The sequence below is a fragment of the Streptopelia decaocto genome, assembly GCF_964273445.1.
Source record: "Streptopelia decaocto genome assembly, chromosome: 8".
Classification (NCBI taxonomy): domain Eukaryota; kingdom Metazoa; phylum Chordata; class Aves; order Columbiformes; family Columbidae; genus Streptopelia; species Streptopelia decaocto.
In genome coordinates, this window is record NC_138662.1 from 1,127,991 (window position 1) to 1,155,338 (window position 27,348).

Here is a 27,348-nt window from a genome sequence, read left to right on the forward strand (position 1 = left end):
GAACATGGTACATACACAGGATTTATGGGAGAGACAGATTTTTGCTTAGAATAACTTCAGGGCAAATTAGTACTAGCAAAGCCAAGACCAAACACAAAGTCCTACTTAAAATGCCTCTAATTTCCCTGCGATAGGCACTATCACAATTAAGAGCGCTTAGTTTAGTTTCTTAAAAACAAATGGAACCCGATTCTGTATTGGCCTACGGCACGACATGAAAGCTGTTAAGGAAACCTGCCAGGGTGCGTTTTGTGACACTGGTCTCTGCTCTCCTCTCTCAAAAAGGTTTCCCTAGAGCATCCAAATGGTGACTCTCGACCAGAACTGTATGTAAGCACAGCTCAGTACTCACATAATAATTAATGGCTGTGATATAAACCACAGTGGTATTTATCAAATCTGAAGACCAGTTTTGCTCAATCTACTCTAATTTACTTGGAATTTTTAAGGATGTAAGAGTGGTTTTTAATTTATTTTTATAAAATTAAATTTCAGTTATCTTTTCTGATTCATTCCAACAATTCACTGATGTTAGATAGCAATATTCTTTGTCAGAAATCATCTTATACTTACATAACTAAAATATGTCCCATAGATGTACATGCATCATATAGGACTAAGAATATTCCAAATTTATAGTAGAAATAGTAAATGGCCAAAATATTTTTTACAAACTTAAATATTCCAAAAGAAAATACAGAGTTTCATTCATAAAAATCCACTCTACCTTGTAGAAACTGATCTCACAGCTGTGCAGATCATTACATTAAGTGTAAATACGTCTCACTGCTACCCTCTATTTCTTGAAACCCTGCTCTATGCCAGTGAGTTACACTGATATCTAAACTCTGGATTACGAGCTGCCTTTGTATGTCTGGGGGAAAAAGTTTGTAAATAGCACTAAATAGAGGTTTCACTAAAGCAAACTAATGTAGCAGCTCTTACATGTTATAATGGCCTCCAAAGGCTGCAAAACTGATACTCCCAACAGCAGCAGAATCTGTAACCGTCTGGTTACTGAGCTTACAGCTCTTACCCAACCTGACTTGCTCAAAATTATCTAAATATGCTCTAATTGTTACTTTAGAGACACCACTTTCCAGGGTGAAAAGACTCTGTGTAACCTTCCTATTTTCATGTTGGTTTTGGGGGCAAAACTGGAAAGCTCTGTCTTTTCCATAAGACAGAAAAGTTGTTGATACAACGGCATTTACTTACAGTGTGGGGTGTCTTGGTACAACATACTCGTAAAACAGTTTGATATTAACATACGCCTGTCACAAAAGATTCATACAAATCTGGTTTATTTTTAAAAAGCAGGAAATTCTATCATACCCATTACTGTTGCTACCCTGCCTGCATCAGAGAGAGCCCAGGGACTGCCCATCCCAGCACAGATGGATTCAGCAGATTAAGGGAGGCTGTAATTGCATGAACTCAGGGTCTTTTTAAGGTGATTACAATGCTGAGAAGTTCCACAGTCTTTTTCATCACATTTTGGGATATAGGAAATTAAAAAAAAAAAAAAAAAAACACGATGAAATTGTGAAGGAAAAAATAAAAGCAGCTTTTTTTGGAACGTAGAAGCATTTAAAAAGTTAAAGGTGACGACTGAGATTATATGCAATATACAAATAGCATTATTTTAATTCCGGAACTACTGTATGGTTTTGTTTCGGCCTTTTTTTTTCCAAAGGTCTCTACTGGTCTGTGATTGTTTTGAGATAGCTTAGGGGATTACGAGACAAGCACAACTTACATGGTAACCATTATACCATCCTGCACTTCTGTGTGGATTGCAATATTACACGGGCATGCCACTTGTGTATTACTGGGGAAACCCATAAAACTACGATTTTTAAACCAGTGCAGTGTGTAAATATTACTTCCACTTTACAGGCTAAAGAGGGGGGGGAATAAAGCGGGATCTCCACAGGTGCTCACCCTAAACTCAGTGTGAAAACGCTGGGTCCCCCAGCAACTCCAGGTCACTGGATTGCAGACTAAGCCTAAAATCCATCAAGAAATCTGAGAGATCCAGAATCGGAAACACACCCAGTCTGGTCCCCATGCTCTGCTTCAGCCACCAAATCCTTCTGCCCACCCAAGAATGGCCACAACCCACTGCACACCTTTCTGTAAACCTACTTATCACATCATTGTATACGGAGTAAGTGGTGAAATGTCCAGAATTCTATCTGACCCGGTAAAACTCAGCTTAACTACATTAAAATTTGTCTGTCTTCTAATAATTTTATGTATCTGTCAATCCACAATAAACAACGCTATCTTTAAACCACGAGAGCCTCATGCACATCCTTTTTGCAATTCCGATTTAAGCTATTGTGGGAAATGCATGGAAGCACAACTGTCAGAAAGCGACTCCCAACTTTGTTTCCTGACAGAGAAATCTTCCCTTTCTTTAGGCTTTACAGCTCAGGAGTCAGAATCATTCAGGGGAGAATCAGATCTAAGAAGCTTATGAGTCATCATACTTTTCCAAGAGAGAACTTTAAAGTCACTTTCCACAGGCACCATTTACTACTGAGATATCTGGTAGAGAGTAAGACACCGTTTTCTTAAATAGTTTTGGCATATACCCATGCAACCAAAATGCTGTTCAATCAGATTTCCCCCTCACTGAATAAACATTTTAAAATTTTCAACTTGTTTTCGCAATGTTCATTGGAAAATTATCTGCCTTACTGCATAAATAGGCAACCAGGCAATTTTCTCCTGTTTATTGGATTTATTTCTGTTCAAATGTAGAAAGGAACTCTTTGAGCGTCCACTGCTATCATGGCTCTTCCTACAGAAAGACACACAGCCACACACAGTCCTGCTGCTCCTGTTTCTCCTCACTTTGATCCCGTTTCAACCACAAACAGAAGAACTGAGGCAACCTAACTCCGTACTCTTGGAGAGCTGCAGTGTCTCGCTAACAGAGAGAGATTTGTCTTTCTATGGATCATCTGTCCTATATTAAAACACAAGCAGCCTCGCATGCAAGCTATTCACTGAGAAAAGGCAGAAAAAGACGTACAATCTCATTAAAATGACACCGAATAACAAAGCAAATAACAGGTATGTAATTTCTCAGGTCAGTTGCACTGCACAAGAGCAAACAGAAACTCTCCATAATTCTCAACTTGTTAAAGTTAAAATTAAGTTTAGTTGGGTTTAACAAACTCATTGATAAACCCTGCAGTCCGTGAGTGATTTCTACTTTTTATTATGGACAAAAGTTGTTTTTAGTAATAAGCATGCCAACTGTAGGCATGCCCTGTTGAAATGTGAAATGTTTTCATGATTAGAAATACTTGTTTATTGCATAAAATCCATAACATGAAATTAAATATATGGCAATGTTTGAAAGTCAGGGATGAAAATTTCCCATGGGATGAAAAAAAATAATGAGAAATCACATTTCTGGGGACAGATACTCACTGAACTCACATATTCGACAATATGCTAGTTCTCATTGTCATGAAATAAAAACAAAACAACAAAGGATGATGGAAGTGTCCTCAACTCGGAGATATGACAGTGGGGAAGACTAGGGCCTTGATCTAAAATCCATTGAAGCCAAACAAGCACCGATATTCAACTTCAGCCTGATTTTGGATCAAGGCACTAGGTCTTTTTAATGAAGCAAATGGGCCTATGAATGGAGTATGAAAGCCTAAACAGAGAATAAAATAATTGAAAGAGCTCGCTTTTACATATTTGTATGCACATACATATACCCACAAAACACAGGCTATAATTCCAGTTTACATCAGTTTTATTATTGCAGCATAGCAAAAAGCTCTTCTTTAGTTAAAAAAGGAAAAAGACATGTAGTGTCTACTACCAAAGATATACACAGTATTGAAATTATGACTATACTGTAAAGCACCACTGCAATTAAAAGAACAAATCGGAGTATGTAACACAGACTATGAACTAAAAAAATAATAATAATAAAAAAAAATAGTTTCTACTATCCCCAAAAGTTCTTTCTGGATAGTGGGCATGGTGTTCAGATACGACTTCTTGCAAATGACCGGAATCCCATCTAACACTGAACGACAAGGTTACTACCCGTGGTAGCCTGTACTATATGGGTGTGCCAGTTGTGTATTACCAAGGCAAACCATAGAATAAAAATGTACCAAACATCCCCTGGCTTTTCTTTGGCTAAAAAATCACACCACCACTCCTTTCCAGTCTTTAGCAATATTAATTGGTTAATAAATCTCTAAGGCACATCAGTGGTTTTGTGGGATATCAGTATTCTTTTCTACTAGGGCTTCCTTATAATTGGCAATAGTATTTCACAACAACCTCTTTTGCAAGAACTGGGAACTATATCTTGAGTTACAAAACAATAAAAGAGCATCAGGGACACACTGAACGACATAGCTCTAGGCAGAATTTAGCAGGGCTTCACTCAATTTCATTCATCAATGTGGTAACACAGGTAGGCTTGAGCACAAAATACACAGAAAGCGGTCATTACACAGAGACCAGTTTCTTTTCTTTTCTCTCTAAGCCTAATGTATGAAGGGGAAGAAGCAAAGGGGACGAAAAAAAAGAAAGGAACACTAAGTGGGTTACACCTAGCACAAGTCAACCTTCTTTTCATAGAACACTTACGATTTCTCCTCTGTCTTCACTCTCCTTTAAAAGTATATATAGCAATCTACAGTGCTTTAAATGCTTTCAAATAGTGGTTGCTTCATAGAACAAGGGTAAAAAACAAACAGAAATTAAACACGAACTACCAAAGAGGAGCTGTCTAGAACGGCTGTGGTTTCAGCACGCCTCGCTGTGCCCGCCCAGGGCGAGCGGGGCCGTGTCTGCGCTTACCTGCTTCCGACAGGTCCCGCAGGGAGCTGCTCAGCGCGCTGCGCTTCAGCCCCTCGCCGCTGGCGTAGCTGTCGTCCAGGCACGCGCGGCTCAGCGTCCCGTTGCCAGAATCCTTTTTCAAGCTGGAGCACTGAGACATGCTGGGACGCACCACTCCCTTCTGCTTCTCTAGCTCGGCTGAAATAAAGAGAAGCCATTTGCAATTTGTATTTCTTGAGATGGGAACGTCACAATTTCTGTATGTGGTCCCCTATTGTGAATAATAGATAAGAGTTTGTTTTGACACTGTTAAATGCCAGAAAGGAATTTCAACCTTGTACTAACAGCTTTACACTGCAATATACAGGATGGAAGGCTATTCCTCTTTTGCAAACACAGAAGATAACATTCTATGTTTAGACGTAACTTCCAGCAAAATACATCAATTTGTACTATGGCGACCTAATAGAGAGAATACAGGAATATGAACACAGAAATGAACAAGAAACTTATTTGAACAGCCATCGCCGAGAATTTCAGAGTAATGTAAATTATCCCTAAAATTCTTACTGGAATTTATACTACAAATTACAAACCCATCTCTGCTTTGGCCATCGCTATTTGTGGTTTGTCCAGGCTAAATTGCCACTGCAGCTGTACTGCAGTAAGTAATAGTCAATGAACTTGGCTGGGCCTTCAGACATCACTGTTTTTTATCTCTTTCTAGAACCAAAGCCATGAAAAAAAGCTCACATTATTTTGAACTTTTAAAAGTTCTAATAGGTTATACACATCCTCAAGATGTGATTAGCTTGAAAATGCTCTACTATATGTACCTTTGTACTTACACTCTATTCTGTGCTTTTCCATTTCTTGAACCTCTGCAATGGATTCCCTCAAATCATCTGTAAACTTCTTCCTGTCCTGAGGATTTGGTGCATTGAAATTTATTAGTACTTTGATATCTGCTCCTGGAACAGCTGACGTGAGCCGGATACCATTGGGATAATCTAGAAGAAAGAGTCAAGAAAAACTAAGCTCTGGTTATTCCAATTACTTTTCTTTTTATAAAACAAAACCCCCCACCCACAACTGAAGGCCTTTTACTAATATCACCATATTCCCCGTATAGGAAACAAACTCAGCAAAATAAAAGTCTGCAGGCATGGAATTTTGTCATGGAGCAGATGCCCCTGCCCCTTACTCAACTGTGATCAAAGTTTTGCTGAGTAAAGATTACTTGAATACATCTGAAGTACCAGAAACTGCCTTAGACATTTAATGTAATGTTTGCAGGAGGACGAACACACTAGCATGTGCAGCTTCTAGTATTTCCTATTAGGTTGTGTTCCCTAGACATCCTACTTTCATTTTTTCTTTGTTAAAAAAAAAAAAAGGTAAAATTATCTGTTAAATTATACACTGAGGAATTAAAATGGGTGGCTTTGGTGTGTTTTTTTTTTCCTCTTTGGCCCATATTACGGGCATCTGCACAACAAAAGGCAGATTTTTCAGCAGAATGTCTTGGCCTCTTTTCTAGCTGCACATCTGAGAATGGAAATTTTAACAGCTGGTCAAGAATATCTCCTGCTTCAGAAAATAAGGTTCATTTACAGAAAGATAGCTTATAATGAAGATACCTTCTGCTGTAGAAAACAGAATCAGCCTTCGCTTGAAGCACGGACCTATAGAAATGGGGTGTCAAAACCCCTCAAAATACCCATTCTAGTTCACCATATTTTCTTTTACTCAACTGCCTGACCTTATTGGTTTGCTAAAGCTCTCGAATATTTACTTAAGTATTCAACCTGAAGTTCCAGTGCTCCCATGTCCTAAAACTCCGTTCCCTCAAGGAGCAGATGATGTAACGCAGTCTTCTCCTCAAAGTCATTAGGTTTCAACACCATACAAACTTAAACCAGTGAGAAATAAATGCCAGTGCTATGTGTTTTCAAAGGCTACCTTCACTTCCAAACCACAGTTGCAACTCAAAAGTGAAGCAAGTCCATTTACCTTTCTCAGATAGAAAAAGCTGCCAACTACTGCAAGATTTTGACTGAAAATGTAAAATATACTTCCCTTATGGTCTTTTTATTTACTAGAGATACATGACATTACTCTCCCTTTTGGAGCTCATCCATCCCTCAGTGCAATTTACTTCTGTCGTTAGAAGTCAATTCTTCTATCACCAATGTGAACATTTTGTTCAACCTCACCAGCAGTCAGACCAATATTTTTGTTGCTTCTGCTCTAGTGACACTCAATGTTACTCACTGGAAAGCAGCTGATTGTGACAGCTGCTGCACACAGACGTACTGAATGGCGTGATGGCTCTGCCCAAAATCCCCCCCGAGCTTGCTGGGGACAGGGGACACCAAGAATAGGAATTTTACAAACCAGAGAGGAAGAATATTTCTCCTTCCCAATTGGAAAATACTGTGTTCCACCTGACAGGCACCGATATCAGAAATACAACCAGCTCACCACAGTGAATTCACCTCAGGAGCCCAACTAGGTCTGCTCAAGTGTCTCTGTTAAAATGCCTCCAGTTCACTGGGACAAATCCAACCTTTTGCTCCTAGTTCTTCTATAGATATTTTTATGTCTACTTGAATAGTGTTTCTACTTAACATGCTTATGTGATTTTTATTATTTAAAAATTTATTTAACTTGACATCAGAGGAATTATATATTCTTCTATTTTAGTAGAATCCAGAATAGAAATATTTGGCTTTCATCTCTAAAAATGAATTTTGTATCTTATACTGTGTGCACAAGAGAGAGAGAGAATGAACGTGTATGCATATAAATAATCTGTAGGATACATCGCTGCTGTAAGCTCCGCAAAATCCTCCCTTTTGAAATCTCCAGATGCTTTGACTCAGTAGCAGTGACTGCTTGTGAGCGAGCTGAGCATTGGAGCACATTCTCAAGGACAAGCAAACACTGAGAACTTTCCACAACAGGAAAGCACAGAAACTACTGAATGTCACACTGACTTGTAACCAATTTATCCTGAAGGTCAAGGTTTGGTTGCCAAACCATTAAGTTAGGTCAACCAGACTGTCTCCCTCTGTGCCACACAACCAGCTGTGCTCGCCTATGGTATTTCTGATGCAGTCTCTGGGCTTAAAAACTGCAGGAGCATTAGCAAACTAGATTATTTTGTTAGGTTGTTGTCTGCTAAGACTAAACTTGACAAGTATTAAAGATAAAAAGAATATTGGATTGATGTAGATAACAACTGACACAAACAAAAGGTGTGAGAAAATACGAACTTTAACCCAGACTCTCTGCTTTGTATTTATATTTGAACGAGTATACATTACCTAGGCACAAAGCTATTTATAAATCAGAAAAATAAATAGGGGTTTGAATTTAACACATCACTATAAGAGTCATTATTTATTATCATACATTCAGTTTCAGCTAACTGAGAGACAGCGATAACAGAATCACAGAATCACAGAATTGACTGGGTTGGAAAAGACCTCAGAGATCATCCAGTCCAACCCTTGGTCCAACTCCAGTCCATTGACTAGATCATGGCACTAAGTGCCATGTCCACTCTCAGTTTAAAAACCTCCAGGGCCGGTGAGTCCAGCACCTCCCTGGGCAGCCATTCCAATCCTGACCACTCTCTCTGCACAGAATTGCTTTCTAATCTCCAGCCTAAATTTCCCCTGGCAGAGTTGAAGCCCATGGCCCCTTGTCCTATTGCTGATGCCTGGGAGAAGAGCCCAATCCCCACCTGGCTAGAACTGCCCTTCAGGTAGTTCTAGAGAGTGCTGAGCTCAGCTCTAAGCCTCCTCTTCTCCAGACTAAACAAGCCCAGCTCCCTCAGCCTCTCCCCATAGGGCTTGTGTTCCAGTCCCTTCCCCAGTCTTGTTGCTCTTCTCTGGACCCGCTCCAGCACTTCAATCTCTTTCCTGACCTGAGGGGCCCAGAACTGAACACAATACTCCAGGTGTGGCCTCCCCAATGCAGAGCACAGGGGAAGGGTCACTGCCCTTGTCCTGCTGACCACGCTGGTTTGGATCCAGGACAGGACACCATTGGCCTTCTTGGCCACCTGGGCACACTGGTGGCTCCTGTTGAGCTTCCTGTCCATTAGTCCCCCAGGTCCCTTTCTGCCTGGCTGCTCTCCAGCCACTCTGTGCCCAGCCTGGAGCGCTGCAGGGGGTTGTTGTGGCCAAAGTGCAGGACCCGGCACTTGGCCTTGTTGAACTTCAGCCCACTGGAATCAGCCCATTTTTCCAGTCTCTCCAGATCCATCTGCAGAGCCCTCCTGCCTTCCAGGCATGTTTGTTTCTTTACAAACATTCTGTTCTTTGAGAACATTCACAAACAACACATTTGGCTCGCTTTGGCTTTGAACTACAACCAAAAAAGTAACAGCAGTCTTGCTGTTTCAACCATCTTGTTTTAAACTTGAGGGCTAAGTTATTCCTCAATTTGGAAAGAAGTTCTGTCCATCCCTTTCACTCACACAAGTTCTTATTTCATTTTATTTCTAAATAAAATGGTCATCTAGAAAGAGAGGTAAGACTTACACTGGTTCTCAAAAAGAAGAACTTGCATTCCATAGAGGGAGAAGGACTGTCGGAAACTGTACGTGACTGAGTTCTTCTTCTTTTGAAAAATCTTGGTCACCTGAAAGTTACCAAATAAATGAAGTTAAATATCTCTTTTACCATATGTATTTGCAGAAAATTATGGTTCTTAAGAAATAGCACACGAGGAAACATTTTATGCCAAAGAAAGCTACGATCTACCAGAAAAGATGAACTTGTAATTTTTTTTTAAGCAACTGATATATTTAACCTACTACTACTGAAGAAACAAGGTTGAAGGTTCAATATTTTGTCTAGCTACAAAGCCTTTATGTTCTCTACTCTCCAGAGCTTTACTTCTTGACATTCCAGAAAGAAAATAAAACAACTGCATCAATCTAAAATACAATTACTGTACAGACGGAGAAATCTTATTTACTGACTTTGTTATTACTGTTGTTTCATTGTGTACATGCTACCAAAATGTAAATATGTTTAAAAACTGTCCCTTTTTAAAAAACTGAGCTGCTACCGCACTTTCCTTCCCCCTTTTTCCTTGCACTCTGACTGCTGGCAGGATGTGCCCACGGAGCCCTCCCCACAATGGTCATTCTCAGCCCTCGCTCTTCTGTGCTGTGGGACCTGCCAAGTTGAGGCATCGCTCTCAATCAAAGCTCCGCAGCTGTGCAAACCTTTCCTGTTTGCTACAATTGAAGTAACATCCTGCTGCTTCGCATCACTTTGGATGTTCTCCTCAACTGTGAACGCAACCGTTCTTTGGTTTTACCAGAACTGACAAATTGGGTCTGTATTACTCCCCAACAGTTTGATGAAACCACTGAGATCTGAGTAAGTAATAAAAATAACAGAAAAACTTGCAGCCGGAAGATGACAATGTTCCATCATTTTATACCTGAGTTCACATTTACGACTAGGAGCTTATACTCACAATCACAAAGATTAATTTTTTCAATTTGCTTCCTGGTTTTAAGGTCTGAAGATACGTAAAAATTACATACAATAAAAATGTGCATCTAAAGCGTGCCTTTTTTGTAAAAAAAGCATGAAATATTTAGGTTAGTTCTTAGTTGTCAAGTAATGACCAAATACATTCCAAATAGAATGCAATGAATTTTCCTATTTTTAAGAGTAAATCAACCAAGTAATTGCAACAGGTTTGTATGTCTGGTTTCCAAAAGACTGGATCAAATCAAATGCGCACTAAATTAAAGTCAACCGTCAAATGTATTTCAACATATCTTATTTCTACTTCAATTAATAAACATGTCTGGTTCATATAACATGTGGAGAATACAAAGTGGTATTTTTGTTTTTCCACAAGTAACTTGAATTCATTATTCCCAGAATAAAAAATGTCTCCATTTATCCATTAGGAAAATGGGTAAACTGGAGGTATTTTTTGCTCTTTACAGTAAAAGCTATTACATCAAACTACTTTCTTACACTAGAGTGTAGAAATCAAGAAAGGTTTCAGTTTAAAAGCAAATTATATATAATAAAGAAAACTAAGAAAATTTAAATCCAAATCATCCCGAGATTGTTGAAGCACAGAGAGTAACAGGCAATAGGTATTTATTTTTAGGAATGCTCCTGCACTCTGTTGCCACTGATTTAAACAGAGACAGGCAGACTATCCACCTGGAAGTACCTACCACAAGAAGATCATTAAATAAAAATATTTCTCGCTGGTGCAATCCGAGCTTCTGAGGTTTATTTGGATCTGGAACTTCGAACAGCCTACAGTAGCAAACAAGCCTCCGGTGGGGTAGAGAGAGGACCTATAATCATACAAAAGTTCTTGATGAATATAACAATATTTAGCCACGAAAGAGCATCTTTCATATCCAGAGTCTTTTTTTCAATACTTCAAATATTTTTACCTCTAAGCCCATTAGAATTTTTCATCAAAGGACCAACAATAAGAAAATATTTATATGGCACAACCCTGCCTGACTTTCAAACTTCATCAAAATTCTGCTAGAAAATATTCTCTACCAGCTTGGGCGCCAATGAAAGTTTTACTGGGGATCCATCATCTTTGCCAAGTCTTGGGAAACAGGAGAGGTGCCTGAGGACTGGAGGAAAGCAAATGTCACTCCAGTCTTCAAAAAGGGCAAGAAGGAGGACCCGGGTAATTATAGACCGGTCAGCCTCACCTCCATCCCTGGGAAACTGATGGAACAACTTATCCTTGGTGCCATCTCAAGGCATATCAGGGATAAGAGGGTCATTAGGGGCAGTCAACATGGCTTCACCAAGGGGAAGTCGTGCTTGACCAACCTCATTGACTTTTACGAGGACATAACAAGATGGATGATGGCAGAGCGGTGGACGTGATCTACCTTGACTTGAGTAAGGCATTTGACACAGTCTCCCACAGCATCCTCACAGCTGAACTGAGGGACTGTGGTCTGGATGATCAGGTAGTGAGCTGGACTGCGAACTGGCAGAAGGAAAGAAGCCAGAGAGTCGTGGTCAATGGGGCAGAGTCCAGTTGAGGCCTGTATCCAGTGCAGTGCCTCAGGGGGCAGTACGGGGGCCGGTATTATTCAATGATATGGATGAGGGAACAGAGTGACTGTCAGCAAGTCTGCTGATGACACCAAGCTGGGAGGAGTGGCTGACACTGGAAGCTGTGCTGCCATTAGAGACCTGGACAGGCTGGAGAGCTGGGCACAGAGAAATTTAATGAAATATAACAAGGGCAAGTGTAGAGTCTTGAATCTGGGCAGGAACAACCCCAGGTTCCAGTATAAGTTGGGGAATGACCTATTAGAGAGCAACATAAGGGAAAGGGACCTTAGGGTCCTGGGGACAGCAGGGTGACCATGAGCCAGCACTGGGCCCTTGTGGCCAGGAAGCCAATGGTACCTGGGGTGGGTTAGAAGGGGGTGGTCAGTAGGTCAGAGAGGTTCTCCTGCCCCTCTGCTCTGCCCTGGGGAGACCACACCTGGAATCTTGTGTCCAGTTGTGGCCCGTCAGTTCCAGCAGGACAGGGAACTGCTGGAGAGAGTCCAGTGCAGCCACCAAGATGCTGAAGGGAGTGGAGCATCTCCCGTGTGAGGAAAGGCTGAGGGAGCTGGGGCTCTGGAGCTGGACAAGAGGACACTGAGGGGGGACTCATTCCTGGGGATCAAGATGGAAAGGGGGAGTGTCAGGAGGATGGAGCCAGGCTCTTCTGGGTGACAACCAGTGACAGGACAAGGGGCAATGGGTGCAAACTGGAACACAGGAGGTTCCACTTAGAGATGAGAAGAAACTTGTTCCTGGTGAGGGTGGCAGAGCCTGGCCCAGGCTGCCCAGGGGGGTTGTGGAGTCTCCTTCTGTGCAGACATTCCAACCCGCCTGGACACCTTCCTGTGTAACCTCATCTGGGTGTTCCTGCTCCATGGGGGGATTGCACTGCATGAGCTTTCCATGTCCCTTCCCATCCCTGACATCCTGGGATTCTGTGATTCTGTGATAGAGTTTTACTTTGTGAAACAATAAAACCTTGAAAGAACTTAAGATAAAGCAAGGAGGAGCTCAAAGCAAAAGATATTTGCTTTCCTGAGCATTTTTACGTATCTTTACTAGAAGAAAGGATGCAAAGTGACTTTAGCTTTTGTGAGATGAATACACTGATGTTGTAGATTACGTTTTGTCAGCCACTGAGTTAATGCAATCTGATCATTCTCCGACACCAAGGAAATGGTGGCATTGGAAAAAGTAAACGTGTTTTCAGGCTGGCTGATTTTCTCATGCCAGCAAGAAAACTGAAAATAATTTTCCATTTGCTTATTTGAAATGTCTGCTGAAGCTACCTCTGAAGCTGCTCTTTCCAAGCCAGTGAGGCTGCCTTTCTTTCAAATACATATGATGAGATCATGTCAACAGTATTAAAAGAAAGCCTTTAAAGACTGGAAGCAGAGCATATTCTTTGTTAACTAGACATATTTCATTTATGTATTACATTTATTTATGATTCCTGATTCTGCATGAGACTTCTAAGATTCACTAGGCAGAGTAAAACAGCCAAAGACTCTCAATGCTGCTGCTTCCTCTGCAGGAGACAGGGTGGGCGAAGGAAAAAAAAAGAAGGAAAAAGAGGGGAAAAGAGTTTTGGATTCACCATCTGCCCTTGTTCCTGGTTGGTTATCAAGTCATTTGGTGAGTTTCCAGTTTTTCCCCCAAATCCAATGATGACTATACTAATAACAGATAAAACGCTAATAGCATTTATCTATAGCATTAGCTTAATTGCCTTCCCTCAGCTTGCAAGGAAAAGGTGTTTAAGACAAAATCTGAGATGTTCTAAAGGAGACAGAGTGTTGAAGAATGCTGGAGAAATCCCTGGTTTCTATTTTCAGGCAATGTGGGTAACTGAACCGCTTCCATGGGCTCTCAGTGGACAGCGGCAGGAGTAAGTGGGCCGTGTTCTCATTCTCTCCTCCCTCCCGTTTCCCCAGCACTGGGCAGTGTGAGGTTTGCTCCAGTGAGACCACAACCCCCGCAGGCAGTCACGCTGAACTCGCGGACAAGCCCAGTGCGCGCTGCTGGTGGGACTGATCTCCAGACCGTGTTTTGGCTCAGAGCAACACGTGAGCTGTCCCGATTGCCTCCCACCGTATTTCAGAAAGGTCACATCTTTCCGTTTGCTTTTGCAGTGCACTGGCACCACTAGACAGGAAACAACCACTTCACTTTGCAATATGAAGCCAGTTTTGCATGATTTTAATTGTTTACACAGAAAAAGCAAGAAACAGAAGACTGAAAAACCAAAGGAAAGTTTGAAGTTGCTTCTCTGGTTTGTCACAAGTAAGATGCTAAAGTATAGAATTGAGAAAAAAATGATTGGGGTCAAATCTGTATAAGGTAATCAGATTTCAGCGCACTATGGGCACTCCTTTGCTATGAGGTCATTTCTTTGCTCAAAACTACTAGCAATAATATTATCGTGAAATTAAAGTGGAATACTGCATTAGAATAATAGCTTTAGGATTATTTTTGAATACGCCAATAGCTTAAATCTGGAATCAGTATTTTCTATGTTCATCTACCTTCCAGAAGAGAACTGTTAAATTAACTGGCGATATCTTTCTAGATTCAACACTGAATGGACCAGAAAGAGCAAACACACCAGGGCCCAGCTGGAAGGGTGCGACTGTCATTTTACTTGTTTGTTTATTCTTCACTGGCTAATTTCTACAGTGATAGTAACTTTTGTAATGCATACAAAGTGTACTTAAAAAGGTCTAGAAAACTCTCGGCAATAAATGAAGCAGTCTCTGGGAAATAGATTTTTAAGAAAATCTTTATACTTTGGAGAGTTATTACTAAAACAATAGGAAAATTTTGCTTGAAAGAAGCCAAATATTTTTAAAGGTTAAAATGTAACAGAATACATTATTGCCAGTTTAAGAAAATGCTGCCCATTAAAATGACTATAAATTTTGAAGGAGTATGAGAGAAATACCTACACAACCAAGTCCATGATGCAGAGATCCAATCTACAGTAGAAAGACACATACAAGTTCGTTAAACTTCAGAGAAACACAGTACTGTATCATAGCAAGTAAATACGGCACGGTCTTACTATGGCTAAATGCCTATAAAGTAAAAACAAATATTTCTATCAATAAAGACTGTTGGCTGTTTCCTATATTTTCTTTCACACAGTTAAAAAGTCCCTCAACAGAAGAATCCTTGAGCCTAGGACTCCATTGAGGGCATTGTTCTCTTAATCCCATTTAATTTACACGTTCGGGATTAGTTTAAGGATTTGAATTGCCACATGCATGAATAAAAAAAGAACCATGAAAAAAAGAATTGTCTCCCACAGAAGCCTATATATAAACCTAAATCCTCAAACAATTACAGAAAATAAGTTTCATATGAAAGCATAAGTGATACTGATTTTAGAATATTTATTTCCCTTCTCCTCAATAATATGTAAAAGCTTTTATTAAGGAAATTTTGCTTTGTGGTCCCTTATTCTCTTCCCCTCTGCTCACCACAGTGAGGCTTGTCTGAGTCAACATTATAATGCAAAGCTCTTTTAAAGTAACAGGGAGAATCCTGAGATCCAGGCTCTTTTCTTAATAAAAGATCCCCCAACCCACCAGTCGCTGCTGCAGTAAAGTTCCCCAGAGCTGATAAAAAACTGGTGTAGGACTTCAAAACCATGCAAGTCTAGGGGTTTTTTGGCTCTGTTGCAGGCTGCCTTGGGGACGACTAACATGAAGATTTTCAGAACGTGACTCTAGGACTTGGATTCAAGAAGGCTGACGATCTATCGTCCCTCTCTACATTAGATATCACCATTAGCAGGTAAAATATTGGTCTTAATATCTCTGTGTTTATTCAGCTCTAAAATGCTGTGGCCTCGCTTTTCTCTCTCCTTTTCCAACAGATGCTTTGAAGTTTAATTTATACTGCAGAGTATTTCAGGATTTTTTCCCTAACAAAGCAAGAGGCATCTTTGGATGCTGAAACCCTGCACTGGAACCCCTGGGATCTGATTTCCAGGTGAGTTCTGAGCCAATGTGACACAATCTCCCCTTCCAAACACCAGTTCTCACGGCCAGCTGCCACGCTGAGAACAACGCTGACGTGAGCTGGGATTCTCTATTAGTCCTGGAAACTATGGAGCCATAACTGATACCGTAAATGTTGAAATGCAATTCTCTACAACATCACCTTAATAAAACACTTCAATTCTTTTGAAACAAGCACAAGAACTGCCTACAAAGCAGATATTTTGGTGTTGATTTCGGAATTGTAAAGCTTCACATACAGGAAAGAGTTTGACTCGTATCATCACTGCACTGTGAACACTCCAAAACTAAAACCAACCTTATAGCAAATTATTATCTTGACAGTTTCTGTCTTTTGCCATTTATCAACCTATTTATACTTGTAAGCAACACACTTCTGTGTTGTTCTACACTGTACATTGTGCTCCATCTCCTTAGTAACTGACAGGCAGTGCAAAGTGAACTTACCGGTTTCTTTCCTACTATAAGTTTTTCCACCTTCTGGACTTGGGATACATGATCCTCATTCGTCTTCAGTTCCCGTTTGCGGATTCGCTCATAAATCCCGATCAGCATTTCTCGTGGGATATCCTCGCCGTCGTCCACACCTGCAGAAGCCAACAGTTTCTGTTCTCAGCCTGGCTCTCAATGATCTAACACACACTGTCAGTGCTCAGCAAGGAAAGGAGGAAAACCCAGGCAATCTTGTTTCCTCTGCTCACAGTAATGCCAATGCTGCCTACGACTGCTCATGTACTTGCTGATGTTGTGCTGTTTCACAGCTTACTGCTCCCGAGACATTGATGGAAATTACGCAGGTTTGGCTAATCTAAAACTTAGGCATAAAAAGGCTAATTTGCTTTTTTTTTTTTTTTTTACGTTTCCTCCGTTTGGTATCAAAGCTCAAACAAGTTATAAATACCTAAATAACCCTCTAGACACTAAAATCTCCATATGACCTCCTCCTAGCAGTACACCACTGAGAGAAAGCAGAACAACAATTCCACTTTGCCTCTGTCCCAATATTACTCAACACTGTTCATATGTCCTTGTTAAAAAACAAGTTTCTCTTTTAGTGAATTTGCCTGTCAGCTAAAGCTTCATATTAGCTTTGTTTTCCTGGAGAACCAGACACATGTTTTGGTGAACATAGCAATGGAATGGGAAGTTATTGATAAGCACGGATGGACATCTCGCCAGAGGGGCAACGAGAAACAGGTGACCAAAAACTGACCAACTGTGTATAACATCCCATTCACGTGAATACTTCATATAAAAGTGGGAGATCACAAGGATCTCATCCCTTTTTTCCCTTTTGCTTATGGCTGACATTAGGAGAGGACCTTGCTCATTGTCTCTGCGAACTGAGGCTTAGAGACAGACCGAATCCAGCTCCGGTTGGCTGCAGAGTCCAGTCCAGGCCTTCGGGTGCCGGCTCTGCAGTTGCTGAGACTTTCAAGATTGGTTTTGTATATTTTGTATTATTTTCTCTATTTTATCAGTAGCATTAGTAAAACATTTTTAATGTTTCCAACTCTCTTCTCTCTGTCCTTCTTTCCCTCCCCATTGCCTGCCCTGAGTGGGAAGGGGGGAGAGGGAGGGGCAAAATGGGGAAGGTGGGGAGGAGAGGAGGTTAACAATACATCTGCCAGGGTTTGATTGTCACCCCGCAATCAAAACCCTTGATGTCATAAAACAATTTCCTACAAGAGAACCGTATGAACATCCAATAAAATTAATTTCACCAATATTTCCTATATGATTTCAAAACCAATTAATTGACTTTGGAAAAACAAATCAACAAAATAGCCTAGTTACACTATTATTGTTTAGCACTCTGTGATCATCATCGGCAGGTCACTATTCTAACAAATGCCACAGTGTTGTGAATGCTTGATCCTGAATTTTTAATAGCAGTGGAAGGAGTCCAATTTCAATAAGTGGCTTAAGCTGGATTTCCTGGGGACAGGGAGATACACGTCTATTTTTTAAACAGGTTTTAAAGCAATAAGCTCTTCTCTCCCATCCTGAAGCCAAAGTAGAGGATTTTGTCACACAGTGGGAAAACTTCTCACATTAAAAATACTATGATAAAATACCGTTTCTTTGCAACTAGAATCAAGCAAAACTGCCTCTATTCTGTTCCACGCCAGCAAGTCTTCCGCAGCGCACCCTTTGCGACCCAGTCATTTGAAGTTACAGGCAAGGCGGCCTGTTAGAGAAATGCCTATAATAAGAAGAAACTGCTGGTATATGGGCTGGAGCTCAGAGAGGATGTACTGAATTTAACACAACAAATATAACTCTAGCGTTATGCTAAGAGAGGAATATCAGGCCTTTTGTAACCACTGTGGACTTCATGATAAAATCTCAACACTACCTTAAATTTTGCTAAGCTAAACCATCCGCTAAGCATAGATCGTCCATTGCAGTCTTATAGAAATCTAAAGGAATAAAATCACCAGAGAGGACTTTCATTTCAAGATCTGAAATTCCAGGACACCACAAGTAATTTATTTTTACTAGTCAGTCCTAAAATGGAAGTATGACATGCACACATGAATACAAACTGTCATGCACCTGAGATGCGCCAATGTATTTTCATATAATAAGCAACTTTATTCTATCTTCCTGCCATCAGCCCACCTTTAGGTATCCAAGGGCTGTTCCCCAGTCCAGCAGCACCTGCTGGTGCCTGCAGTAGTGGGCCTGTTCTGCTACCACGCTGCTACAGCTATTATTGGCAAAGGAGGAGACACTGTGCACTAAGTTGCGCTTATTTTGTGCTTAAAAGCAGGAGGAGGAGGAGGAGAGGGTTGCAACACTGAGCAGGCAATTTTCCTGCCCTTTGCACAAACACACAGTAATGGAACTAGAGTAAAAGCTGCTTTTCCCTATGGGCACAAACTATCTTAAAGGAAAAAAAGAGCTGGGGACTTCAGCCTCATTTTCTTTCTCTACCATCTGAGTACTCTGCTGTGATGAAAGGTGAATGCTGTCTGATCCATTCTTCCCTGATCCGCTATCTTCCTCCTCAGCTCTGCAGTGGCAGAGCTGATACTTAATAGAAATCTGCTCTTCTTCAGCAGAAAGAACCAGCATAGAAAACTCTTGAGATACAGATTTGAAATAATAGCCATATTTTTTTGGCAGTCTAATTGTGTGGATACCCTGGCAAATAGTTTCTTGATCAGAAAATATGCCAATGAAGAAATCAAAATTAAATTTCTGTGCTATTTGCTGTTTACCTTTCAGAAAGGTTTTGGAGTTGGGATTTTTTTTTCCGCTCTGAGAATTTAAGTCTCTAGTTTATTTCTAAAAGTTCTCATCATGACATAGTGATTTCAGTCCCCCAACATATATACATATATGCAGATAAAAAGACCTGACTATACATTCATTCAAGAAAGACAAGATAAAAATGACAAAATACTATATGCTTAATTCTGTTTTAACTATTCCAGAAATAACTAAAGCCTGTAAAAATGCCAGTCGTTTTAAGTCAGTGAAATCAGGATCAAGTGCTCTGGTATTCTGTGTTTTTCCCAGAAGAAACACAGCATCGCTCCAGTGACAGTTACAGGGCAAAGCTTTCACCCTTAGCGTTCGCTTACCCCTTAGATTCTTGACAAAATCTTCTAGCTTCATTTTACGTTCCGGTTTCACGTTTGGGCTGTACATATCTGTGTTTAACAGTATGATGGCGAAAGCGAGAATGAAGATGGTATCAGGATTTCTAAATTGTCTCACAACACCCGGATTGCAGATACAGTATCGTTGGCTGTAAAAAAGCGAAGAGGGGAAGCCGTCAGAGCTATGAATTACTGTTCTAATTCCATCACATAAACCAACTGCTACGTTCCAGGGGCTGAGCAAGCCATTATTTGTGTTCCATACACATATTTAGCTTTCCGTCCACATATTTTCATAAGCCAGTCCTAGAATGTGGAAGGCTTTTGTCTTCTACTACCACATAACTTCACTTCTTAGTACAGATTCTGAGCTATGATAACTTCAGTATTTCATTTTTTTCAGTGACACAAGGTAAGAATACAGCATTAATTTTATTATTAATTATTAATAGCTGAGTGCCACATGATGATTTCCATCTCATACTGCCCTGGATAAAGTACATTTGTGTTAGTATTAATAAGTTAGTGCTTTTTATTCCACTATTGTTGAAATGCTTAATGAAAGACTGAGATTATATATACTCTAAAATGTATATGGTCTTATAATTCCACTCATATAAACTATTATATCCAAATACATTGAAAGAGACATTCAAAAATCCTTAAATAGCTTTGCAACTGATGCCAGAAAGAATTTTTAATTGAGAAACCTCACTATGTTAACACAAGATACATGAACAGCGCCAGCAAATAAAACCTCCTGTTTCAAACTTGGCAAAACCACCACAACCAACACTGTATGGAGCTCATGAGGACACTGCAAACAAGCAGAGGAGTAAGTGGAACACACTCAATGTCCCCAGTCCTCCAGCTGGACTGCCAGACAACAGGTTGCTGGTGACCAGAACAATTCACTTCAGCACCATACCTGAAAGCTTCAATGAGACGTTCGACTTTCTGGGCTTCTCCTTGAACACGGATATGAGCCTGAAATTTCCTGAGTGCTTCATCCAGTTCCATTGTTGAGAAGTCCATCTCATCCACAACACAGCTAGGAGAAAAACACATTGCCGTTGTGGCTTTTAATTCCTAACAACACAGTACTTTGAGACAAGACTTTGAGACCAAAAGAACGTTTCTATTTTCCATCTCTTGTAGAGATGAATGGAGGTTTTTTGAAACTTTCAGCAGCAATTGCAATAATTGTAGGTAAGGTGCAAAGGAAAGATTGCAAAGAATAGATCAATGAGAGTGTGTACATGTAAGCAGGGCCTTTCATGTTTGTTAACAAAATAGCTGCTGGAAGGACAAATGTTTGACCAATGTAAGTGACATACCATTGTCAAGACTAATTCTTGGTTTTGTGCTTCCAGGCTAATCAATTATTAGAATGACTATAAAAATAATAAAAGCTTATACTGTCCAAAATATCACACCTAAAATAGCCAGCAGCAAGCACGATAATCTGTACCAAATGGCTGTGCTTAGGAATGTTCTTACGTACTGTGAAAAAAAATGATCTTGCATGGATACTCTCTTATAATTAGTGTAATTCTCATTTCCCCATCATTTGCCATGTCTTTCAGTTAACGTTTATGGAGAAATAACTACTTTCTTCCTCTGAAAACACAGTGCTGATAAAAAATGAAAAAAGGAACCACTTGGATATAATCAACAACATGAACTATGACATTCTAACACTTTGCTTAAAGACTACTTTTAAATCAGAAACTTTTAAGTTTCCTTTCTTTAAACTTGCCTTTAGTTTTTAAATGACCAGACATGAATCACGGCAAGTAACAGCACCGTAATGCAGAAACCATAGAAAACAAGCACAATCCAGTTTTAAAAGCCCTTCTTAAATGTATATCTATACCATGATAAATCAAGTCACACTTTTCTTCTAGTACCGTTGTGGCCAACACAGATTAATACCAAAGCAATTTATCCACTTCACCTCGAATATTTTTCCTGTTACGCAGAAGCACAAGGAAAGAAGCAGACAAGCTGTGCCTTTCTCACACCCTTTCCAATCCACACCTAAAAGCCTATTATCAGTTCTGCAATAACACTCACAGTCTTACCACCTATTGCAAGTCCTGTAACACTTTCAAAATCTCTTTTCTCCTTCGAAGGTGTAAAGCACATGTGCAGACAGGCTGGAGTCAAAATGAAGGAATTAGAGCAATTAAGAACCCCCAGAAACACCCTGGCCAACAACATCATGGGGAGGGGTCTTAATCTCTTTTCTGATATATGGAGACAGCAGATACACCACCGCGGTCAATATTCTTAACTGGAACCAGTACTTTCCTGCAATATTTCAAAATAGTAACCAAAACTTTTCTAGTGGCTATGTAATGAAAAAACTAGTTGCTTTGGCTAGGTCAATACAGCAAAAGGAATCATGAAAGTAAGACCAGACATACTTGTTTAGCTTTTTTTTTAAACAATGGCGAATAAAATTATAACTGTTGATAATATCATGATCATAATGATAGAGAGAACATGATTAAATGGGCTGTAGTCAGTGCAGGAGAGCCCGAGTCCACACACATGGTGGGTGAGAAAGCCCGTGCACATCCTCACTGCACCCGGGCAGGTCAGAGCAAGAAGCTGCCAGGCTTCACCACATCACCTGAAACTTCTCCCTGGGAACCAGCCCCTGCCCACCACCTCTCGACAAAACGCAGGCAAGAAGAGTGGAATGTACCATTTGCTGGGTCACCGCAGCCAAACTGCCGGGATTCTCTGCGGTACCATTTGCCTGTGCTCTTGAGCATAACCATGTAATGAACTGAAATGATAGACTTCCATAGAGAGTAACACAACATCATACTCTCCCTCTCACACTTAACAGTGTTCTTTATGATGGTTTTATTTTATTCTTTCTTTGAGTGACTGCACTTTTGTTTCCTAATGCAAAGTCAAGCCACTGTTGGTGGTCAGGCCCTCAGCTACATCCCTATGACATCGAGCACTGCTTGGTCAGGCCCTCAGCTATATCCCTATATCAAGCACTCCTTGGTCAGGCAGGGACAGAAATCGGAAGCTCACTGCAGGAACAGCAGTGTTTTGGGAAGCACGTCTGATGTCCGCAACGCCGGCTACGCCGGCCACACGTCACCCAAACAGTGCCTTTACAGTCCAGCTACCACCAGGTAGCAACTGCAGTAGGCTCAGAATGCAGGTCTTGGTCAAAGATTTAGGCTTCTAAGCTCCAGTGATAAAAAGATTTCAAATAGTTGAAATACTGTAATTTACAGGATTTGGGAAACCTGAACACAAATCAAAGTCAGTCACTTGAAATTAAATTGTGTAACAGAAAAAGGATCATCTTTTAAAATAGCTTTTCTATGTGACAGCCTGGAATTATTATCAGTTCAACAAAACCTACCTCCAATCTGTAAATGTGATATTTAACATGAAATGCTATTCTGTTGTCTCTTTTTAAGAAAAAATACACTGTTCCTATGTGCAGACAAGGTTCAGAACACTGTCAGGAGAACTGCACTGCTTACAGGGTGTTCCTCACCCCAAAGCATAGGTGAAACAGTTTATTTAAGAACAGATTAATTTCAATAAAAGGATTGTTGTGGGGTTGTAGGTAGGTGACTATGACCTACTCTTAACAATTCACCTCATCGTGGATACAGCATCTGGCTTAGCAGAGACACACTTCTTACCCATATTCTACTAGTTTGTTTGAGACAGTGAGGGGAAACAATTTGTTCAAGATCAAAAAGTGAATCACCTAAGATTATTTATAATCTCATCCTGGACTTGTACTGTTTTCTTTTAAAGAATTAGAAGACATGCACTCTTTGGAAAGTCTTCACCTTAGTCTGACTCATAATTGCAAAATCCAGACGATTATTACAAGCAGCTAATGATGCCTCGTGCTGAGCAGGGATTGCATCAAACCCAAGCCCTATTCTATTACTGCGTACTGTAAGGCTGGCTGCCACCCGTCCCCGCGTGCTCGGCTATAGAGCTTCTCCCAGTGCTTTCTGCTGCGTGTCAGACCGCACAAGGCACAGGAAAGAAAGAGAAGACCTCTAAAAAAAGGTCTGCGGCATATGTACACAAGCCATTAGCTGCATTACTACTGTGTTCAGGCTTGCAATTTGAGGCACATAAGTCCTGACAGCATAACAGCAAGGCCAGGAACGTGACCAACATCTTTGCAGTGTGAAGCTGATGAGAGCAGTCTATAAGAAATATGCACAGAAAATATAACCTGTTGTCAGACACTTTCTATCATGATACCATAACCTTAAAAAAAGAGCACACCCCTAAGGCATACATGTTTTAAATGAACACCTTCTTAAAATAACTTAATTTTTGGTCTACTCTGTATATAATGTAACTTTATGGCCAAGCTGCTAAAAGTCTAATTTTCTGCTTTGAACGTCTTTGTTTTTTTAAAACAGTTTTTGTTTTTGTAATCTTTTGGAAAAGAACAGTTTGTATAGATCTTGTCAGCATATGCCTGCACACGCTGCAATCCCTGTTTATCTAACATCTGAGCCATTTGGCTGCACTAATTATTTTCATGTTCTGCTACTGATGAAGCCTTATGTTGCATATAATATTATTTTGTTTCATTCAGTAAATTATTAGAGAGCCCAAGGAAGGAAAAAGACTTTGAAACAACATCCTTTAACACCAATAAAATTGAAACATAAATTTAGCGTAAATGTACATGAATACAGGGAATATAAATCCTTTTAAGTACCTTGCTGGATCAAAATGAAGCAGTAACTTAGCTGGAAAGCAAAGAAATAAGTATTTGCTCACGTGCCTGTTTTCTTTCTTAACCCTTAGCCTGGTTTCACCCTCCTTCAGAAGAGGCAGAGACAGGCACAGAACATTCAGAGACCATTCCGGCCTCTAGCTCGATGAAGCACTTACTGGCACATTCAAATACGCTCAGCTCCTCCCCACACGCAATACTCACTCTAATACATCCCGGTTGAACTGTTTTTGCCGATTTCCCAAAAATTCTCCAATCATCTGTCTGCTGAGACCTTTCCTCTGCAGGAGAAAGTGGGCGACGCCGACTGGAGTGTCCGGCACAAAACCTCGCTCAATCAGGTACTGGACTCCTTTCTCAGGTTTTCTAAGGAGAAATGAAAAAGCAAAACTATTAATTTTCTTCCATTGGACCTGAAGGCATCTGATTAAAATTCTATGACAATTTTACCAACCACTTTTGACTAATGTACTACTAGTATGGGCTAGTGTAGTTTCAGGAGAAATGTAACTCTCCCGTAGAACATACCATTAATAGCTTACTAGCTTTGAAACACAGCTTTGCATGTTATTACACATTTCCCTGCTCCATAACCCTTCCCAGAGAAGCTTTATATGCAAACAGCTTCAGGCATGAAAGTCAAAACACTTGTCAATGCAAAAGACAAGCTTTAAGCTTTTGCTACTAAATGCTTGTGTTGCTGGGAGAGATGGACCTTCCAGAAACTGAGCTAAAAACCTGCTGCTGAACCAAAGAACGGCCCTGACCTCCCACTCCCCTGCTGGCAAAAGTTAACCTTCAAGTCAACCTTATAGAACAACAACATCCGAAGAGGTAGAACTTGCAAGCTGAGAATCCAAAAAATAAAGGGGAAAAAGAAAAGCCTGTCATGCAGAAAAAAGCAATTAACAACACACCCATTGCCCCAGATTTCCCTCTTTCATAGTTTCTTGAGTATTTTACATCTCTTTGTACATTACCGCTAGATTTAGCTGTAACTATTTTCCAATCTCAAAACAAAGCAAGCTGAAGCTACTAATTTTAATGTATTAAGAAGCATATGTTGGGGAGGAGGCTTGGGGATGGAATTGATTTCTGGCAATGAAATGCACTTCTTATAAAGGCAAATGCTGCTTATGTTTTGAAGTGGTGTAAAATTCCTCTCACAGCACATATTGTGCACTGTCTTCCAGCAGTGTGATACCACAAACAATCATTATTTCTTTTAAAGATATTAAAGGGTATCTTCACAGAACCAGTAATTCATCATCATCTTTATTTTGTAAGGAATGGCAATATAATGTCCACCTGTCCAAGTGAACGGTTTGCAGCACACTGGATGACCTGAAAGATACGTCCTTTAAGGCAAGCAAAGCACTTCCAAAGGACAAGGTGACCATACTATTTTTGTAAAAGGTTCATCATACAACCATAACCCCTCCTTAGGGCTTTTAATTGCAAATAACATCACTAAATGCATCACCATTCAGCTGTCCTGTTCTTTTACATTACACTTAATACCCTATTAAGAATTAGATAGATCAAAGGAATATATTATATAATTTAATCAAAAGGGAGTTCTCAAACCTCCGTTTCTTGCATTGGGCTTTGTGGCTCTTTTCATCTTAAATAAGATTACACATATGGTCATCTTCTAAACGCAATCTTGTAAAATGAATCTCCTTCAACACTCAAAAAGTACCCTTTTTCTTGTTAAGTAACATAACTGCTACGTTCATACGCTTTTGAGTTGTACTTCAGAAGCCTTAATATTTCTGAATTTCAATTCAAAGCATCCAACAAAACCAGGAATAGTTTTCTCAGTCCTGCTTTTCAGTGAGCTACATTTGTCTGTAAGGTTCGGAAAGTTCCTTCCCAGCAATCGTCAAAACAGAAAACAAAGAACGTGGTCACAAAGTACAATTTGATCCAAAGATCACCTTTACTTGACATATAGAAAATGCTGGATTGTTGGTTATTGTACTAAACCACAACTTGACTTCTTATCACTCCCACAAGCCTGAGCATTTAAAACCATCACAAAGGAGACACATAATTTATTTTGCATCAGTTCTGAAGTGGTTGTACAATTTTACATAAGCCAGGGTCTGCTTCTTCACATAAGAAGCTCTGCTTCTGGTTTGGCAATTGAAATCACATTATTCAGATAACTTTATGTAAGGCTCCAAAAGGAGCTCAAAAACCCATTTGACAACACACACTGGAAGCCAAAAGCTCTTTTCCCATTGATTCCTCCTTCATGCCGCAGTGAAGCAACAGGAAGTTTGGCAGTGTCTGTTTATTTGACAGTAGTCTAACTTGTAGTAAAAGTTGTAACACGGAAGCAATGTAAACTCTGAACTGTAATCGCATGAAAATATTACCTGAAAACTCCGAACTGTAAGAATGAAGACTTCCCTTACTCTTATCTTTATTTGATGTATCAAACTGTGGTAGCAGTGGCATAACCTTCAGAGTAACAAACGTAAGAGTAATTTCCACAGGGAAGAAACTTCTTTTCCCTTTCCTTTTCCTTTCCTCCCCTTCCCTTTCCTTTCCTTTTCCTTCCCTTCCCTCCCCTCCCCTCCCCCTTCCCCTTCCCCTTCCCCTTCCCCTTTCTCTCTGTCTTTTCTTTCTTTCAACTCTGACCCACTGAATTTGCCAACTAGAGATCAATAAAATGCTGTCATGTTATTTTGAAATCTGTCCTTTAAAAACTGTTAACTTTGTTGTTCTATTCCAGAAAAACACTTGTAAACCTGGAGAATATGACCAACCTCAACTGAAGAGCTCCGTGTGGGCTGAGCCCAGCCGCCGGGCAAGCCCGGCTTAAGCCAGTAGAGAGATACCGCTACTAATAAAGAACTCACTGGGCCTTCTCCAGGGAATTTCTAACAGGCATTGAGATGAGAACTGTAACTTTTAATTTGATCTTTCTTTGAAGGTTCCGACAGTCATCGCTACAACGGGGATACAGGATTTCTTAGGCAAGCATTAGGAGGACAATTGTTCTTCAAGACAGGAGCTGTAGCTTCAGGTCA

At 40.3% G+C, this 27,348-nt stretch overlaps 1 protein-coding gene across 3 annotated transcripts in view; it reads right to left on the reverse strand.

Annotated features, from left to right (window-relative positions):
* Positions 1 to 27,348, reverse strand: part of IQSEC1 (IQ motif and Sec7 domain ArfGEF 1) — a 69,827-nt gene that overhangs the window by 7,901 nt on the left and 34,578 nt on the right. For all 3 annotated transcript variants that reach the window (XM_082060031.1, XM_082060032.1, XM_082060033.1), the window contains 9 exons: positions 24,512 to 24,673; positions 20,480 to 20,602; positions 19,534 to 19,700; positions 16,388 to 16,527; positions 14,864 to 14,893; positions 11,057 to 11,182; positions 9,384 to 9,483; positions 5,679 to 5,840; positions 4,852 to 5,028 (listed from right to left, as the gene is read on the reverse strand). In XM_082060031.1, coding sequence (XP_081916157.1) covers positions 4,852 to 5,028; positions 5,679 to 5,840; positions 9,384 to 9,483; positions 11,057 to 11,182; positions 14,864 to 14,893; positions 16,388 to 16,527; positions 19,534 to 19,700; positions 20,480 to 20,602; positions 24,512 to 24,673 — 1,187 coding nt within the window. The remainder of the gene's footprint in view (positions 1 to 4,851; positions 5,029 to 5,678; positions 5,841 to 9,383; positions 9,484 to 11,056; positions 11,183 to 14,863; positions 14,894 to 16,387; positions 16,528 to 19,533; positions 19,701 to 20,479; positions 20,603 to 24,511; positions 24,674 to 27,348) is intronic.